Source organism: Limanda limanda, chromosome 11, assembly GCF_963576545.1.
Source record: "Limanda limanda chromosome 11, fLimLim1.1, whole genome shotgun sequence".
NCBI lineage: Eukaryota > Metazoa > Chordata > Actinopteri > Pleuronectiformes > Pleuronectidae > Limanda > Limanda limanda.
Window position 1 is genome coordinate 11,029,425 of NC_083646.1, and position 19,274 is coordinate 11,048,698.

Here is a 19,274-nt window from a genome sequence, read left to right on the forward strand (position 1 = left end):
ACCCAGCTGCAAACCTCAGCCGATGTCAGTGTAGCATCAAGGTGCCGCAGATCAACACCACAGGATGTTTGTACACTGTTAAACTGTGTGGGAACGGAGGCATATCTCACCTGATGTGAAGACACATAGAAGCTTCCACTGTACTGCTGTAACTCCTGATCGTGCAAAGCTGTAGTGGAAAATCACTGTCCTCTAATTAACTTGGATGAAAAAGCTGAGCTGTAACACATCAGTGTTGTTACATGCACAACTAAGTGTGTGGTCAGGCCTTTTTCGACTTGTAAAAGCTGTATTTTTACTTGTGACACTTCTTGGTCATCACCAGGTTGTTTCTTCATGAGCAGACACCTGTTAGCTGGGCCTCGACCCGCCCGATCTGGAGCTATTATTGTTGTCAGGAAACAGATGTGAGTTCACACACTGGAAAGAAAGTCTGTTTGTGACTGTGGTCTTGTGTGTCTGCACGTTATGACTGTGTTTGTGCGAGTGTGTGTGTGTGTGCGCGCGTGTGTGCAGGGTGTGGGCGGGTGGGTTTCGGAAAGTATGACTTGGCATTTCCTACACCCGGTTGGTGCCCCTGACTACGGGTTAAATGCACAGCCATGTCTGGCCATACCGAACTGCACCACACACGCACAGTGCACAAGAGGGCTGGTAGTGCACGTGAGTGTCCATGTGTGACTGGGAGATGACCTTGGTCAGCTGTGGTCCAACCCGGAGAGTTGGGTGGGAAGTGGTTTCATATAGTTTGGCATTTGATCAGCCTCTTGAAGTCGGGAAAAGACATGCAGACAAGATCAAATGTGCAGAGACATTAGGCTTAGTGCACTGTCAGAGTAATGCAATATGATGTGAGGTTGTTCTGGGCATACAGACACACACACACACACACAATCATAGGTTAAATCAAATTAATTTGTTCCAGATGATGAACGACATATAGACTGTGTTAATGGCCTGCTCGTACAGATGGCTAACGCACATGTAGCACATACACGCACAGATGAGCTCCAAAAACAGCCACCCTGGGAAACGGTGAATTCCCCAAACCACAGAGTGCATGAGAGGGTGAGGGGAGTCATGGGAAAGCAGAGCGGCTGCATGCAGCACCACGGAGTGAGTAGACTGGGCCAGAGCTAAAACAGACAGAGAGAAGAAAAGACGAGAGAAAAATAATAGACATCCTCGTTTGGCGAGGGCGGATGACAGCGTCTGATGGTTCAAAGGCTTATGAGTGAGATTTATCCACACACTGTGGTCGGTCAGCTGGCCGGACAGCCGAGCACACACGTAAGGCGAGGGAGGTCGATGACAGTTCCACTCCCCGCCTGACACAGTTTGGGAAAACCCAGATCAGAGGACAAAGTAGGTGTCAGGGCCTCCGAGGTCTGGGAACGCCCATGGCTCCACCAGACCCTGAGGCCCGGAGAAGTGGGGAGCTTTATAGGTGAGGAGGGTGAATGAGCAGGAAGGTACAGAGCTGATCCCTCTACAGCAATGTAAGCAGAAGACCTGGGAGTTCTTTCTTCATGATGTGGGAAAACTACAGCGACCGGTGACTGGATGAGACTCAAGTGTTTGGAAAGTTTCAGCCAGTTTGGTGACGTCTGTGAAAAACTCCAAAGGTTACAAATCACGTCAAGCGCTCCTCTAACGTGTGGTCACTCTGATTGTTGTGCAAAATCTGTGTTGTGCAACGTTTCTAACCAATAAAATTCCTTTAATGCCTTCGACCAAAAGAGTGGTTTCACTTTGGCAATTATGTAAACGAATGGTGATTCAAAAAAGAAAGGACACAAAAACCACAGGGTCCTTAAAAGTAATGACTGAAAGATGAGTAATTCATTTGTAGCCTTAATTGTTTGCAGCGAGACGATGTAATCTAACATCTCTTTTCTATCACGCCCCTGAACTTACTTTTTAAAAATCAATCGGTCCAACCAGAAGCTGCTCTTTTGTGTGCAGGATGTTTATGTTTAGAGGTATATGTTCTCAGTTCCCTCCATTTAACCCCTCCATCACACACACGCACACACATACACACAAACGCACACACACACGCACACACACACACACACACACACACACACACACACACACACACACACACACACACACACACACACACACACACACACACACACACACACACACACACACACACACACACACACACACTTTCATTATTTTTCATTAACCTCCACTTACGACTGGCTGAGCGAGGCGCGTCTTTCAAAATGATCTCAAAGTTGGACAGGTGAGTAATAATGAGAACTTTCTATCGATACGTTGCAAATGCATTTTTGTTCGATGCATCTTTATACAGACTGCACATGCATACTTATTTAAAAAATACAATTATATACTGAATACGTTTTTTTTGAATACTTTTGCCTTTGATTCTAATATCGGGTAATCTGCAGTGGCAATACGTGTCGAAGAAATCACAGTAATGTATGGTACTACAAGTATAAAGGAAAGTTTTCTTAGTAATTAACTGTCCCGGTTTCACTCCGAGTTGTGAAAGTGAGAGCGAGAGCAGTGAATGTGAGTCGTCCTCTGACTGTCCATCGCTTACAACTGGTTCACCACAGGTTTTACATGCATTTATTGTGCTAACTTACTGAATTAAAAATAGATTTCATGTGCAACTCATCTGAATAGCAATGTGTTAGAGTGGAAACTTAACGGGTTCCCTAATTGCATACGTCTCCCTGTTTCCTGACACGTCTCAAGTACAAATTCATTTATCTTTAGCTAAAGATAATGGCATTTTGATAATTGTTATTTTTGTCAAATTTGACTTTAAATATATAATAAAGTAAGCTCTTCTATCTGCTTATATAACAAACTCTTTCACTCTTAGAAATAAAAGTGCTAACTAACCAACCATGCACTGCTGTGCACCGTGTCTCTTTCTGTCTCAGTGTGCTTTTGCCCCCCAAAAAGTTCATCTTCCATTACAAGAATATGCGCTGGGCAAGAGGCCGGCACGAGACCTACCTCTGCTTCGTGGTGAAGAGGCGAGTGGGCCCAGACTCCATGACCTTTGACTTTGGACATCTCCGCAATCGCAGTGGCTGCCATGTAGAGGTAAATACTGTGGGTGAAAATCTGTGGAGCCTATCCTGTAAGGTGGTCCTGTTATGGGGAGAGGCTGAAAATAACAAAAGAAAGTAAGGAATAATAATACATCGCATTATCTTCTCCGCTTTCTCCAGATGCTGTTTCTGCGCTATCTGGGAGTCCTGTGCCCTGGTTTGTTGGGGGGTGGAGCTGCTGGAGAGAAGAGGCTCAGTTACTCCATCACATGGTTTTGCTCCTGGTCTCCCTGTGCCAACTGCTCCACTAGACTGGCCCAGCTCCTCAGCCAGACACCCAACCTCCGCCTCAGGATCTTCGTCTCACGCCTTTACTTCTGTGACATGGAAGACAGTCAAGAAAGAGAGGGCCTGAGGATGCTGAAAAAAGCTGGAGTGAACATCACAGTCATGAGTTACAAAGGTGGAGGAATATAGACAAACCAGATTGAACCAGACAAATGCACTTGAAATGCAACTTTTCCTTCACTTTATGGATGTTGTCTGTGACAATGAGTGTTTTCTCTCTCTTCAGATTACTTCTATTGCTGGCAAACCTTTGTGGCTCGTAGGCTGAGCAGCTTCAAGGCCTGGGACGAGTTGCACCAAAACTCGGTTCGCCTCACCAGGAAACTTCACCACATCCTCCAGGTGGAAGACTTACCACCCTGCATTTTTCTTTAGGTCTAATGAGTAATAATGCGCTTAAATTTCTAATGTGGTTTCTTACTTTCTTTCTCAGCCATCTGAAACAGAAGATTTCGGAGATGCCTTCAAACTCATCGGCCTGTGAAACACACTTGACGTGACTTCCTGTTACCATGTGACCAAGTCTACTGTCGTGTCTATAGAGAGAACACATGGTCCATCACTACAACAACTAAACTGAGATTGTTTTTATACTGAGAAAAAGCTTATTTCATATTCTGGCAAGGCTTTAAACATTGGGCAGCTGCTGCTTGTAGTTTCCGAAGCATTACTGTCATGCAAAATAAAAAAATGTACAATCAAATATTGTCTTGCGTTACTGTTGATGTTCCATCACCACTGACGAGTAGCAGACTTCAATAACTTCACAGAGCATTGAACCACAGCCAGGTTCATCACTACACGATTTTCAGCGTTTTTCTAGTGTTGTGACTTTTTGTAACACATGGGTCGTGAAATTTATGAAATTGTTTTTCTGAATCTGCAGTGCGTTGAGCTCTCCTGGCCACCAGACCTAAGGGGTCATGTGGGGACAAAGAAAATCCAAAAGCTTAGGCTACTGGAATATTTATATTTGAGTGTTTTATCTCAAATCGAATGAAAAATTTCTCCTTTTGTAACATTTATAGCCAAAACAGGCCATGGCTGTCTTCACCTCATCCTGTCATTCCTTCCAAACATGTAAGAGAACCTGTGTAAACCTACAGTTGTCATAAAAACTCAAAAGACTCTGATTGCAGCAGGACTGCTTGACGTATAGTATTGAAGTTATCCTTCAAAATGTTTACCCTCATCAATGCTGCTAAAACCTTTATCTTGATGATGTTTTCCTACACTTGACATCTATTGCACTTCTGTCCGTCCTGGGAGAGGGATCCCTCACATGTGGCTCTCTCTCTCTCTCTGAGGTTTTTACGTATTTTACCTGTTAAAATGTTTTTTTGTAGTTTTTCTTGCTGAGGGTTAAGGACAGAGGATGTCACACCATGTTAAAGCCCTATGAGACAAATTGTGATTTGTGAATATGGGCTATATAAAAAAATTGATTGATTGATTGATTAATTGAAAAGATGTTAAGTTTGTCCAGTATGGGCTACTGTAAAAAAAACATAGCATGGCGGCCTCCGTAGAGAGGATCCACTCCTGATGTTAATATAAAGTATTTAGATACAAATAACCCATTCAAGGCGAAAGACAACAATTTATACAATTTGAATTTTTACACACTAGTGAAAACAATTATTATTTTACATTCAATTTGTTCCAATAGATCCCTTTCCCCCTAAATCTCCCACACTGAACCAAGCGCATCGCTGGATCTGCAGCCCGGTTGTGCGCGCACACCCGGAGTAATACGGTATCGGGGCCGCTCACGCCGCACGCACACGCCGCTCCCCGTCATCACCAGCAGCAGCAGCGGCCGCACTGAGGCAAGATGGCGACCGAGGGTCAGAGCGAGTACGAGTCCGTCCTCTGTGTCAAGCCCGAAGTCAACGTGTACCGGATCCCGCCGAGGGCATCGAACCGGGCCATCAGGTGAGGCTGCGGGCCGGTGGGGGGGAGGGAGGGCGGCGGCCTGATGGAGCAGCCGCCTTCGCTCAGCATCCGGGAAGCTGGGAGCCGTCATCCCAGCGACTTACCTCCCAGGCTCATCCCCTAATCACACAGCCTCACACGACGAGCTGGAGGGGTTTTCACTGTGTTTACAAGGTCACGGTGGGAGACAGGCGAGTCACTGTGGGATGGGGGGGGTGTTGGAGGGGGGGGGGGGGTGCACCTGCTCCTGCACCTGCTGCACCGGGGCCGAGGATCCGCTGCATCCGCCGCGTCACCGTCCCTGTGTTTACGTGTCTCCGTCCCGCAGAGAGGACACGGTGTTCAAATCACACGAATCTCCCTTTAGCTGTCGAGTCTCCTCGGCTGCTGCAGGTTGAGATTCCCTCGCAGCTGCCTTGCTCGAGGGCACGTCAGCAGGGTGGATGGTGGCCATGCAACGCTCCAATAGGAAAAACAGTGTTGTTGTGTTATTTTTTGTTTTGTTTTGCTGCTGTGTGTTTTTTTCCAATTTTGTTTTGATGAAATGACCAATGATGCAGGAGATGTGTTTATCTGGCGTTGGGGATTGTTTTGCCCTCCTCTCATTTGCTGCTCCGTCCTGCAGCTGCATGGGAGCGGACATCAGTCAAACCACGCAGTAGCACAGCCCCCCCCCACAGTGCCCCCCCACAGTCCCCCCCAGGACCAGACACACGATTGGTTAACCAGGGGTCCATATGTACAGTGGGTAACGTCGATGATGTAACATTTCGGCCTCAGGTCTCGGTGGAAGGCCCGTCTCACGCGTTAGTCACGTTTTGTTCACTCAGGGATGAGATAACAGTGTGAGCACGAATCACAACAATCGCACACACACAAGGACACACACATGCACGCCAAGTCCCCTTCCTGCTTCCTGTTTTTCTTGCCTCGCCATGTCCGCATCAATCCAAACAAGCTGCTGTCACCAACTCACCTACACCACACCGTCCCCCTGAATGCCATTGTGTGTGTGTATATGTGTTTATATGCGTGTGTTTACATGTGTGTGTCCCAGGGCTGCCGATTGGAAGCTGGACGCCCCCGACTGGACGGGACGCATGCGTGTGACGGCCCGCGGCAAACTGGCCTTCGTGAAACTGGAAGACAAAATCTCTGGTGAGAGGCGCAGACGGGACAGTGTTTACCGCCGCTGCTGTAAATCATTTCCCTGTGTAGTCTCCTCTGGTCGCCATCTCTCTCTGTTACTCATCTCTTCCAAGGTGACCCAGCCCACATCCAAGCATGCGATTCCTTTTTAAAGCAAGCGGGACGATCATCTCTCTCTCTCTGTCTCTGTTGGAGCATCGGGGACTGACTTGTTTTCCTGCTTAACCCTTATTTTTAATGGGATTCTCATATCGGAAGATTGATCCATTTTGCAGAATCCACCAAAAACACACCATTTCTGCTCCTTTTTTAAATCTTTAGCTGCAAATGTTTCTTCACGATCCCAATTCCCTCAAAATAGATCAATCAAACATTAGCGTGTGTCTTTTCATGTGTTCTCCAGGGGAATTGTTTGCCCAGGCACCAGTGGAGGAGTTCCCTGGCCTCACAGTGGAAACAGTCAGTGACTCAAGTCGTTACTTCGTGCTCCGCATCCAAGACGACAACGGTGGGTGAAGTGTTTGTTGCTCAGCCATAAATATTTAGTAAACCTGCTCGGATCTTTAGACGATAGCGTGTTTGAATGGTTTGGTCCGGGGCCAGAGATGCACCCTCGTTTTGCCGAGCACCAAATCATGGGAAATGTTTATTGTAGTGGACATGTTATCGTGAGAAACTGTTAGGATCGGTTTCTTCTTGTTTTTTGCCGCCATGCTGCTCCAACCTCTTGTTTGTCGTCTTCCTTTCAGGCCGCAGTGCGTTCATAGGCATCGGGTTCGGAGACCGAGGCGACGCCTTTGACTTTAACGTTGCACTTCAGGACCACTTTAAGTACGCAGCCGCTCCACAGTGTGTCATGAATCACAACTCCTTCAACAGTGAATGCATTTCGTCTAATCTTTTTGCATGTCTGTTCTTCTTCTCCCTGGTTTCCTCCAGGTGGGTGAAACAGGAAGATGAATTCACCAAGCAGGCGCAGGCTCCAGACACCACTCCCAAACTGGACCTGGGCTTCAAAGAGGGACAGACCATTACTCTCAATATTGGGGTGACTTAATTTTTATATATAACCACATAGTTGGACATTAGCGTGAAGTGTACCTTTGTCAAACTGTGTCGCTTTTAAAGAGTGAACCACCAAAGCTTTAACCAATGCAACCATGCTTATGGACAGTTGAGAATGAATTGATAATAAGTTTCTAAATTTGATTTTAAAAACATTTTAGTGTCTGTTGTATTCTAGCCTCAGTGCTAACCCCCACACACGCTCACACACTTGTGTTATACTTTCTTCAGCAATCCAAAAAAAGGGACAGGGCTCGTCCGCAGAGTTCCGGCGGCTTCGGGCTCCTTCCACCTCCACCCGGGGGAAAGCTAGCGCCGCCCCCTACACCGAAATCCACCAATCACAACACAGAAGAGTCTGCAGGACTAGGTGACGATGGTAAGTGATTATATCCCAAGAGAATGGAAACATGAAGGGGTCATGCACCCAATCACACGCTGTCTAGTGCTCAGACATAGTGAATCCAAATGAAACAGGAGCTCTTGCAGTGGAGGTAGGAAACCAAAAGCTTCCTGATAGCTGGTGACAAATAATACACTTGTGTCAAGATCACAGATCATCATCAGGATCATGTAAAATTCAAATCATACTTTTGGCCCAACAACCATTGGTAAAAGACCAGAGTGAACCGCTGGGAGTAGCTCAGCCCGGTCTTAACTCAGCGGTTAGCATAAAAAGTTATTACCCCAATATCTCACAGTTTTACTGCCATGTTCGAGCTGCAGGTTGTTGTAGCTTGGCCCAACTGTGTGATTTACAGTGGGGCATGAACCTCAGAATTCCTATCGAATGAAAGCTTGTTTACACGGTGAATATGAAGCGGAGGAAAAGTTGTTTCTTTGATGAGATGTTTTATTTCTTTGGCCTCGTCGAGCTCAGTTGTAAAGCTGTTTCCGACGGAGCGATTGTAAACACAGTCTTTACAGCAAAGGTGTTGAGAGCAGTGTTAGGAATACCATGACACATCGACTCCTGTTGTAAAAAGTAGTCCCAACCTTCCTTCGTTCTCTCTGGTCCTGTGTAGAAGAGATACTTTTACACGTCATGTTGATTTATCTTCTAAAACTGAAAATGGTCGTATCTCTTCTTGTATCTAGCTGTGCACAGTGTTTCGGGTTTTCTTTGCTGAGGTTTGCAGATGCATATCTGAGAGATTCCTGCAGCCATCTGAGTACAAAGGAGGTGAATTTTGGCTCAATGCTCAAAGCATTGAAAAACACTTATTAAATTCAGCAGCAATCTCTGTTTGCACGATTTCTGGATGTAGCATGGGCTTTTTTTTTAGTAACCCAGCTAGATGTTCAGAGGTGATAAATAAGCTACACAGGTTTTATATTTGGATTTTTTTTCCAAATACTTTCTGACTTCAAAAATGAGGTGTTAAAAAGTGACATTTCTTTACTAAACCTAAAAACACTGCATTTGTTTATAAACAAATAGGAATAATAATGATTGCAGAGGTGGATTAATGTCTCTGTTTTGTTTTATTTTCTAACCACCAGGTTTCTTGCTCGACCTGGACTCCAGTAACTTCAACTCAGTGGCTCCACCCAACCCGACCTCCACATCCAGCGCTGACTTGTGGGGAGACTTTGACTCCGTATCCCCGAAGTGAGGAGATATTCCCTCTTTCTTTCCTCCCTCTTACTGTAACGCTTTGTAAATTTATGCAGCAGTTTTTTGCAACTTCGTTTTCCCCCGTTATTTGGGGGTAACCCCTACGTCCGTCTTTATTTCCATTCAGTTTCTCAAAGCGTTGGTTTAGCCTGAGATGCACCCGGACCTCAAAGCACATTTAGACGATCGGTCACCTTGCAAACAACTTCCATCGGTTTGGTTGGGGTTCGTGTTTCCTCGCTCTGTCTGTGTGTTCAGTCCCGCTCTCTAGTTTCATTTAGATTTCTGCCTTTGCCCTTTTCCTAACAGTGTTTTATTTGCTAATTTCTATGGTAAAGTATACACAATAGAAATAAGATGAAGGGAGACATAATCAGAAAAAGATCTGATAATGAATACTAATAAAATACAATAATGAATGAATTTTATGTACAGAGATAATTTATTTTAAATGTATATATTGTCGGTAGTTGTAAGTAATGCCATTTGTGTCGTCAACTGTCTGTAGTGTAGCTTCTCATCAAGTCTCCCGCAGTGGGACTGACTATATGCACTGACTGACAGTCCGGCCTGTCCCGGTAGTTACTAATGTATAGTCCATATTAAAGGCAGGGAATTATCTAATAATAGACTTAGCTTATTGTGAAGTTTACCACTAAATGATTTTACTTGAAGGAAACCTGAGTAGATGTGCTCTCTAGCACTCTCTGGTGGGCCTGTCTGGAGAAGACGCAGCTTCTGATCATTTCACTGGAGATGGGTTTTGTGTGAATGGTTTTATCTGTAAAATCAGCACAGAGAGAAACGGGAAGTGGAGATGTCGGCTGCGGCCGGGTCTCAGCAAAGGAAAAGGAGGCATCAAGTGCTTTTATCTTTGCCTCAAGCTGTAACAGAGATGATTTAGTCCATGTTATGTCATCTCCACTCGGCACAGCTGTTAAAGCTGTGACTGGTGAGTCATCCGTGTCACGACCTCTTTCCTCCTCAATGAATAGGTCTGTGTTTCAGCGCTGCCCCGAAGGGCTTCACCTCCTTCATTCTCCATGAGAAGGGGAGCAGGTCGTTCAGCATGTTGCTCTGTACAAACAAGATTCAACTTCAGCCCCCGGGATCAGATCTAATGCTATCGATGCTTCTCTGATGCAGACAAATGCAACGTGGGACCAAGTCAGTCGGTGTTCGATGCCGTGTTTTGTTGTGATATTGTTGTGTATCAAGAGATTGGATCATGTTACACTGATATCACACCCACACACACGTGTTGTGACAGGTGTGCAGTGACCAGTGGTGTGACGATGGCTGTTGACAGGAGCGCACAGAGAGTGTGTGAGTGTGAAGCCCTAACAGTGTTTGTCAGTGTTTGTTTACTGTTCAGATTATATGCATTTCTTCCAAACGTTACTTGTTATTCAAACTGTATATGTGTATGGAGATGTATATGGAATTGAATATTCAAAGAAAAACATAAAGGTATCACTTATTGACCATAACTTTTGTTTGTTGTTTTTATGTTTCCATGACGACCGGAGGCATGTTTGCTGGTTGTCTGTCGGTGTTTCCCACTCCCATGAATTATGATATCTCAAGAACGCCTTGAGGGAATTCCTTCAAAATATGCAGAAACGTGCAGTAAGACTCAAAGATGATCTGATTCGAATTTTGTTTGCTGATCGTGAGAGGTCAAGGTCACTCTGACCTGACAAACATGTGTTTGGTCTTGTGAATGCAACATTTTAGCAACACCTTAAGGGAATTTCTTAAGTGGTGACCTGATTAGAATTTGGTCAAGGTCAGTGTGACCCAAGAAAACCTGTTTCCCCTGATGAACACAATGATTTAAGCGCCTGGGACTCATGGATTGAAGTATTGGATTTGAGTGGTCAAAGGTCAAGGTCACAGTGGCCTCACAACAATGTTTTTGTCTTTTTGAACATAAAATCTCACGTCTGCCTTTAAGGAATTGGTTCAAAATTTCACCAGCTGTCATTTGGACTCAAAGATGAAGTGATTTCAGTTTCTCATGTGGCTTTGGAATAAAAATGATGTTGATGTAAATTGCACTTGTGTACAGATGCATACAGTTGCAGGACAATACTTCTAATAATTTTTAAAAATGGGAAAGTAATTAGACAAATAAACCCAAAATTACAGTAGTAGTTATATTTTATTGGATACAATAGTGCACATAATACTTGATTGTCAACGAGTGCCCTACATTCCTCGACACAGTGGGTCTGTCTCTGTACCATGACTCAGCGCTGCTATAGGCCCATAACTACAGTACCTTAAATGGGTCGTAAACCATGAAAGACATGATCTGTGTCCAACAATACACAGATGAAACGAGCAATCCTTCAATATTCACACACAATTAAAAGACTAATACATAAACATAGATGTGACTCAGCACATGTGTGTGTGTGTTTGTGCATGTGTGTGAGAGAGAGAGAGCGAGAGAGAGAGCGACCCCACTGGTGTTGAGCAGTGAATTTATGGTGTTATGGGCTGTTTTTATAACAACGCCCCTGGTTTGGGTCTCTCCGAGGGGCGCCATCCCCACCGGTGGTCACCTCGTCATCCCCCTGGTCCATCAAGCCTTGTTTGCCCAGGTTTTGGGGTTGCTACGGCGATTGCGACAGCGTTTCCTATGAGATGACCTCTCCACACGTCGGGGCCATCCGGACAACTCTCGGCAAAGTTCAGCTGTGGAGTGCAACAGACAGGGAGAGATTTCTCATGAATGTCCGATCAAGCACCCTGACGCCACAGAGCTCGTCACGCGTGGGGGGGGGGGCGACTCACCTTTCAGATACTCGTCCTGCTGGCACACGGTCCTCATGCAGATCTCTTTGTTGATGACGTAGACACGAGGGAGGCTGCGTCACAAACAGGACAGAACATGAGTATTCTGCCTCCAACCTGGTGTCAAGTACACTGACTGTCAACTTGTATGATTGATCTTTCCTTGTGGTTAAGTACTTTAACACAATTACTCTTCACAGTTACTATTGAGAGGCACATGTACTCATAGTGTTAATACATTTTCAACTTGTGATTTCGTATAAGAAACCGCATCATCTTATAAAACACGACTTTTTCGAACTGACCAGCAATAGAGAGAGTAGATTCGATCCGTAACATTCCGATAGTGTATGTATGCATCAGTTACATGTGTCCCAGGAGAAAGAGCGGGTCGTCCACTAATTAGAAGGTCGGTGGTTCGATCCCTGGCACCTCCAAGTGTCCATTGGCAGGATACTCAGCCTTCAATTGCCTCTGATGCCTGTTTCTACACTGAATGAATGTACTGTAAAGCAGCTTGAAGGATCGATAAGACTGAGAAGGCTTGATGTAAAAACAGCCTTTACATTTTTCATTTATGCAAAAATAGCATCCTTATTAATAAAACTCTGCCAGGGTCCATTTTTTTCTGCATTTTGAATCGTTCTATTATGAACACATTAATACTAATAAACTTTGACACGACCACAATTGTATGCAATGGAGCATTTTCAAATGCTGGTGCAGTATCTCCACATCATTTGAGCGAAGGGTCTGAGAAACAGAGAAATAGTCCCAGGTACGTTAGTGTCACCACAGCGGGACAACACAGTCTTTATTGTGTCTTTATAAAAACAGCTGGAAACACCTTGATGAAATAAGAGTATAATGTATTTGTGTAAACTGATCACCTGTACAAACAAAGACCACCAATGCATCTCTTGACGGGCTTGTGAACCGAGTACATCCTGGTGCATGGATACATCTCCTCCCTGCAATCTGCAGAAACAGAAGATCCGTTAAAAATCATAACAGCAACACAACACAAAACACAGCAAAAAAGCTGCACTGGAGTGTTTGTGTCAGGAGCTGGTGAGGGCCCCCCCGAGGGGCAGCTCAGAGGTCACTCACTGGCTGGCAGGACGCCTCTGGGGGCCTCAGTGGTCTCTAGGAACAAGCAGAGAAAACACACATGTTACCAGTGGCCCACGTCGATGACTCACAGACTGACACATGTCAAATGCACCACAACTCGTCTCCCCCCCCCTGTCTAAACGTGCGACTGGTGCAGGAGCGGAGCATTACCAGACTGCTGGGCTCGGGCTACAGCTGTGAGCACTGTGGAACAGAAACCACATGAGGGGAGTGTTTCGCAGCACAAAAACAAACACGCAGCGACTCAAGCGTAATTAAACAAGATGATTTGTGTGTTCTGTTTGCTCGGCGTTACCGTGGAAACTGCAGAGGAGCAGGACCACTGGATGGCTGCCCATTCCTTCAACTTGTAAGAGGTGCGCTTTTTTTACGAGCTGGAGGAAAGCGAGAAGGGAAAAGAGTCAGGATGATTTCACAGAGTGGAACTGTTCAATATTCTCTCGTTTGCTGTTTATGTTTCCTCTAATCCTCATGCATGTATAAATGCTCCCAACATTCCAGGTCACTGTAATGTTTTCCCTGCAGCTAAGCACACAGAGAGCGCTGCTGTGTTTCGGGACAAGTTGTCATCGTGTATATAGAAGAGTGGCTGATGTCATGTAGCTGTGGAATAATATTTTCAACTGTACATTCGGGTAATTAGAGGTTTACATGGAGGGACCGGATTTAAAGTTTCGCGACAAATCAGACACTTTGAAAACATTTGACTTTCTGCTCCTGGAAATGTGTTTTTCTTTCTCTCTCTCTCTCTCTCCCTCTCTCCACTCCCACCCTGCATCATTCCTCTTGTGCTGTGTCAGTGTAACTTTGGAGTCCAAGACGTGAGCTCTCCGAAAAGAATGTGTTTTTTTGTGTGTGCCCTGTTTGAGCAGCCCCCCCACCCCCCACCCCTCCTCTGTTACAGTCGCACATTCTTCTCCAGCTTTTCCTTTCATAGAACACATTACTGCAATCCAAGCGTACGATCATCAGCGGCCAGTGCAAGCATGACAGCTTTGTCACAAGCAGCAATAATCCCAGAGTCATGCATTTGCAATTAGTGAACATGAAATGCTGGATTGTCCTGGATTGGCTCTGTTGGTTTGTTTGTGAGAGTGGCCCATTTTCCCACTGTTCACTGAACTGACTGAACTCTGCATTCCACCGCACATCACATCAGAATAAAAATTAAAAGTGACCGAAGTGCGATCACGCTTGCATTTCAGTTTTACATCTAATCTGCAGATCATTACCATTAAAACAACTATTCCCTTATGTCAAAAACCAGGTGAAAAAGAAATATAATATATAACTTGTACTCACAACTTGTGGTGTCGTCCACAACTCGATTAGTTTTATGAATCTTTTGTCTTCTCCTCTTTCCCCTCCTTCCCTCTCTTCCTCCTCCTCTTTCCCAGTGGCAGTCCTCCTTCCGATCATCGTTTACTTGTTTTGTTTTTTTACCATGTCTGCTTAAACAACCTAATGTCCTTTCATATGAATTTTTATTTTCTCTTCACATGCATCTTTATATATGAGCAGACATTTTCTTAGACACCAGTTTCAGTGCATGTTTGTGTTTCATCCCTGAACACAACAAAACATCATCCACAAAGAAGTTTCAACCATTCTAAACCTTCAACCGAAGGAACATGAGTGTAAACATGTTTCAGTCAATGTAATATTCAGTTCCATATATTAAGATAACAGCAACATCAGCAACAAAAAATGTCAGCAAATGTGATGTTTTATGAATTTATTATTATTGGTTTTGAATGTATAATTTATAACCCTCACTAATGTGATCTTATGTCCAACCACTCAACAGTGGGCATCAAATTGGACTTCTGCACTACTTAATATAAACAGCAGGTGGGGCAGTGCACACAGAGACTGATCCGTTTCCCCAACAGACACAGAGAAAATGACTGATTTTATCAATTCAATCAATATTAATCAATTGACTTGATTGGCTTTGGTTTGCTCTGATGTTACTTTAAAATGAGTTGGACAAATATGACTAATTTCAGTGCTAATACAACAGATTGGCCCAGGATCGATCTGCAGTAAGAGTTGTGAGTTTCACCTTGTTTCACCTCCCTCAGGCGTGTGCTGCACATCCTGAACATGAATGATTTACATTCTTTACAGCGACTGTAGCTTTCTTTTGTCAAACGTTTTTCTCTCCAAACTTTAAGCTTTCACTTAAACGTCATGTCATTGATTAAGCACAAAACATTATTAGGTTTCAGCAGCAAAGACATGAGGATTGACTTAATTGTTTACTCATTATATTATTAACAATATATTATTTGACCTTAAAAATGTATCAATTTAAGGAAAAAACACAAACATTAAAAAGAAAATCATCCTTTGTTGCAACTGAAGTTTAATTTATTGCCGAAGGAAAAACACGTTGTGTGGTCTGTTGTGATTCTGAGAATGCATGTAATTGAGGTCATTGGTCAAGACACTGAAAAAGATGAAGTATTCTTCACGTGTCAGTGATTTAGAATATTTCATATTAGTAGGTGGCCCCTTAAGTGAGATATCTGAATCAAACCTACAAAATAATCAACTTGAAACCGTTGAGTATTTGTCATCTACTACCCACAATTCATTGATGATGACTTAACGTAAATACCCTTCAAATATCCCGAGTACCCAATCCATCTTAAATTTAAAGATGAAAGTTTCACAGGTCCCCTTGTTTCAGAGACTCTTTGTGTTGACAATACCTTATTCATTGGACCTGTTATAGAAGGGGGGGACTAGACTCTGCATCGACTTCCATGAACTTGACTAATACACATATTGCCATACATGCCCCTGAAGTCACACACAACTAAACTCTCACTCTAAGGTGAGCCTGGTCTGTTCTAGAGGGAGCCACTCATCATCCCCTTGACATATCGGGGCTACAGGGACACCGGAGCGAGTGCCTGCGGGGGGGCTCTAACAAGGTCGACTGGGCGAGGCCGATGACAGCTTGACAGATGGAGGCAATGTGGGCAAAAGAGAAGGGACATCCACCTGCCACTCGGCCCACGCTGCAGTGGCATGGAGGGAAAGGGGAGATGACGGGAAAGAGAAGGAGAACAGGAGTAAAGGGGGCGGACGGGAAGCCGAATCGTAACGCAGAAAGGCAAACATGCCAGATAGTAAACACATGATAATCTCTCAAGTTGTTTAGTAGCTGGAAGGCAGCGCATGAGGCATTCCAACTTTGCATGCACCGTGTCTCCGACCTCCTTCTCACCCCACCGCACTCCTCCCGCCTCCCACTTCTCCGCATTTCAACCAGCTGATACATTTTTCGTGCGCCGCCATGTTTCCCATGCGTGTAAACAACACACACTCTATATGCACACACAGCACTAAACCCAACTCTCCCATTAACACTTTGCAAAGCCCATGAAAATGCTGCCTAATGACATATTTATAAACCAGATTCAGGCTCGGGCATCAGTGCTTCCTGCTGTGATGATTCGAGGTTCTTCCAGTGAACCTGTTAAAGCGATTAGAGTAGTTGAGCTTTAACAAGCGGCGATGTGACAGAGAGAATTGAGGGTGAGGATGAAATATTAGGCCAAGATGACCCAAGTGTTTGGATTCTCTCTGGGGATACATTTCAGATATTTGGCCACACGCGTTCTTTATTTACTCCATCGACGGCCATCAATCCATCTCCCATATCAGGGTCTGCGATTGCAGCCATCGTTCTCATGACCCGTGAAATCTTTAACCAGATATCAGGCATAATATCTGATATCGTTTTTATGGCTGCATGCGTGTCGAGTTTTTATACCTGTTGTAGAAGATTAAGCTTTCAATCATGTCATGTCATGAAGAAATAAATAAGAGGTAACTGTGAGGCATCATATAGGATTTCAACTCGGAAGATGTTTGAAAGAAGGAAAATGGACGATCCTTACAAAGTTTGACCTTTGGGGCTAAAGTGAGATTCATTCAATGCTGGTAGAATGAAATCTGAATCTTGCTGACGAATCTGAATAAAAGCTCCTCGAGTTGCTTGTTTATTAATCTTCGCAAACGCTCAAAGGCCCAAGCAATAGTTGATTTGAAAGTAGTTTCTAAATCCATGATGATAAGTTTGAAAGGCGGCGTTGGGATTTTTCTTATAGGACGATCAGTGCACATAGCTGTCCACACTTCTCCTACGTTTCATTGTCCCAGCTCTCTGTCCTCATGGACCTTCAGCAGATTTGCACCTCGACCAGCAACTCTGTGTTGGCACTCTATTGTCTGTGGTCCGCACCATGTGTCTCCATTTGTCAGGCTGGGGTCCTCTCCATTAACCCCCTGCCCGAAATGTCACATGAGCCCAGTTCCCGCTGTTGCCCGGAAAATAGCCTCTCACGTGGTCGTTACTACAGGAGATGTGACATGTTTTAATGTAAACACACTGAAGACAACTGGTGGTTCCTGCTTTGTTGTGGCGTTGACCTCAGTGGAAAGAGGTCCTGAGATTGAGGGGAATTGAAAGATAGACATCACAAAGCAGATGTGACCACAAGATGAAAGGGAACAGCAAAGGCTCAAGTGGCGTGACCGGAGAAAGGGGGAAAGTAATCATCAAAGGGCCACAGATAAAGAGAGGGAGCAGAGACGAGGTAAGTTGGGTCACGGTGTTCCATCCGACCGCGGCAGGCGCCAAGGCAGCCTGACTTTTGCATTTGGAGGCCTGCGGAGTGCAGATAGTCCGGGAGAGGTGATGATGTGCGTGGTTTGTAAATAGATGGACCTGGGCTCTATTTATAAGTCCATCTGGAGTGGTCCTTAGCAGGGGTTAGCAAAGACCCCACTGACATATACACACGCTCACACATGAGCATTAGCAGCTCGCTACCGACAGGGATCCCCTCCAAATTGAAACTTAGATATTGTGCATGCTGTGAAAGTTAATCTGAGGATTCATCTTTGTGTCAGGCCTTTTTTTTGCTTTAATTTATGATGGTGGAACTGGGCCCAACCAGATGCTGGTGGCCTTTGGGTCTTACCAGCGCACGGGAACGCAGGTGATTTCTCAAACAGGGATTGTCCTCGGAGACAGATGTAGGACAACTGACACCCTGAACCGTATTGAGGTCACTGCACCGAGTGTAGATTTCACGTGAGGTTTGTGTCACTGTCAACACGTCGTTCACTCAAGTTTAAATACAGTGTATTTTGATGCAGTTTGTTGAGCTTCACAAGCATTCGACAGGAAGTAGAAGAGAATATCTCGTCTCCCGTGTATCTGCAGGTGAAACACCTGAGCTCTGCATGGTGCAGACGTGTGAGTAGAACACGCTGGAGCTGTATCATTGACACGATGTATTGTTCAGTCCAATTATAGATGTGCTTCGTCTGTTCTGCTGCACCTGTTGCTTCACTGCGTCAAAGATGTCCCTTATTTCCACAGCTAGAGCTTCCCAAGGTCTCTATTTAAAGGTTTTATAAGTTGTTATTATCTATAGGTAATTGATTTTTGATTTAATTATCTGGTGTGTGGTTTAGAGCCCATAGGTTTATCGTTAATTGAGGCACAAGGTTTTTACAATTACAAATGTTTGTACGTGATTGATAAGGTTTATATATAAGTGTTGATTTAACAGACTAATTAAACATTAAACATTTAAGCTAAAGTATTTCATTCAGATGTGACCTCTCCAACCACTACTTCACTTTATCTGGTGTTTTTATCCTATTTGATTATTATTAATATTGTGTTTTTTGTTGATTTGATGGTTATTAAAGTTACATGTGCATTTTAGATTAAGTAAGAAGCACAAATCCTACATATAACCTTTAGAGGCTCAATTATTTTGTACATTTTAATACTGTATCTTCTGACCCCTGTATCGGTACTAATATTGTTTTCCATCAGTAATAACAAACAGACTTTTTCACATTGTCATACTTTTTGCAATTCATTTGTGTGGACTAAGACAACTTTGTAGTTTTGTGTTCAATGAATAAAACCCACTTGACCTATTAACTAATTTGTAAACATGTAAATGTCACAAGAAGCTAATGTTAAGTAAATGTAAGTTTCACTTTATTCAGATCAACAATACCAAAACAGATTCTATACATCATATAATACATCTCAGAGTTTCTTCTATGATTTATAGACTCATTAAGACACACATTTATACACACACACACACACACACACACACACACACACACACACACAC

At 44.2% G+C, this 19,274-nt stretch overlaps 3 protein-coding genes across 3 annotated transcripts; 2 read left to right on the forward strand and 1 right to left on the reverse strand.

Annotated features, from left to right (window-relative positions):
• The first annotated feature begins 2,237 nt into the window (after positions 1 to 2,237).
• aicda (activation-induced cytidine deaminase) lies at positions 2,238 to 3,922 on the forward strand. Its single transcript, XM_061081995.1, has 5 exons — positions 2,238 to 2,257; positions 2,928 to 3,093; positions 3,222 to 3,504; positions 3,616 to 3,731; positions 3,823 to 3,922. The coding sequence occupies exons 1-5, from the start codon at positions 2,238 to 2,240 to the stop codon at positions 3,871 to 3,873; spliced, it is 636 nt and encodes a 211-aa protein (XP_060937978.1). The 3' UTR covers positions 3,874 to 3,922.
• Positions 3,923 to 5,210: 1,288 nt separating this feature from the next.
• Positions 5,211 to 10,646, forward strand: LOC133013967 (adaptin ear-binding coat-associated protein 1-like). The gene is made up of 7 exons (XM_061081055.1): positions 5,211 to 5,324; positions 6,382 to 6,482; positions 6,877 to 6,981; positions 7,223 to 7,304; positions 7,413 to 7,521; positions 7,770 to 7,917; positions 9,042 to 10,646. Exons 1-7 carry the CDS (start codon positions 5,224 to 5,226, stop codon positions 9,152 to 9,154), a joined length of 759 nt encoding a protein of 252 aa, XP_060937038.1. The 5' UTR covers positions 5,211 to 5,223; the 3' UTR covers positions 9,155 to 10,646.
• A 655-nt stretch (positions 10,647 to 11,301) lies between these two features.
• On the reverse strand, positions 11,302 to 14,454 carry mfap5 (microfibril associated protein 5). The gene is made up of 7 exons (XM_061081537.1): positions 14,395 to 14,454; positions 13,388 to 13,466; positions 13,243 to 13,275; positions 13,069 to 13,104; positions 12,849 to 12,936; positions 11,959 to 12,032; positions 11,302 to 11,859 (listed from the first exon to the last, which is right to left on the reverse strand). Exons 2-7 carry the CDS (start codon positions 13,428 to 13,430, stop codon positions 11,747 to 11,749), a joined length of 387 nt encoding a protein of 128 aa, XP_060937520.1. The 5' UTR covers positions 13,431 to 13,466; positions 14,395 to 14,454; the 3' UTR covers positions 11,302 to 11,746.
• Positions 14,455 to 19,274: the final 4,820 nt, after the last annotated feature.

What these genes read in the sequence shown, in the direction of transcription:
- aicda (XM_061081995.1), top strand. Translation starts at nt 2,238, where the DNA reads ATGATCTCAAAGTTGGACAG. An exon ending in CACAGTCATGAGTTACAAAG is followed by an intron (nt 3,505 to 3,615) that starts GTGGAGGAATAT and finishes CTCTCTCTTCAG; the next exon opens with ATTACTTCTATTGCTGGCAA. An exon ending in AACTTCACCACATCCTCCAG is followed by an intron (nt 3,732 to 3,822) that starts GTGGAAGACTTA and finishes TTTCTTTCTCAG; the next exon opens with CCATCTGAAACAGAAGATTT.
- LOC133013967 (XM_061081055.1), top strand. Translation starts at nt 5,224, where the DNA reads ATGGCGACCGAGGGTCAGAGCGAGTACGAGTCCGTCCTCTGTGTCAAG. An exon ending in GCATCGAACCGGGCCATCAG is followed by an intron (nt 5,325 to 6,381) that starts GTGAGGCTGCGG and finishes TGTGTGTCCCAG; the next exon opens with GGCTGCCGATTGGAAGCTGG. An exon ending in GCACTTCAGGACCACTTTAA is followed by an intron (nt 7,305 to 7,412) that starts GTACGCAGCCGC and finishes GGTTTCCTCCAG; the next exon opens with GTGGGTGAAACAGGAAGATG.
- mfap5 (XM_061081537.1), bottom strand. Translation starts at nt 13,430, where the DNA reads ATGGGCAGCCATCCAGTGGTCCTGCTCCTCTGCAGTTTCCACG. An exon ending in CAGAGGCGTCCTGCCAGCCA is followed by an intron (nt 12,937 to 13,068) that starts GTGAGTGACCTC and finishes CTGTTTCTGCAG; the next exon opens with ATTGCAGGGAGGAGATGTAT. An exon ending in GCAGGACGAGTATCTGAAAG is followed by an intron (nt 11,860 to 11,958) that starts GTGAGTCGCCCC and finishes TGCACTCCACAG; the next exon opens with CTGAACTTTGCCGAGAGTTG.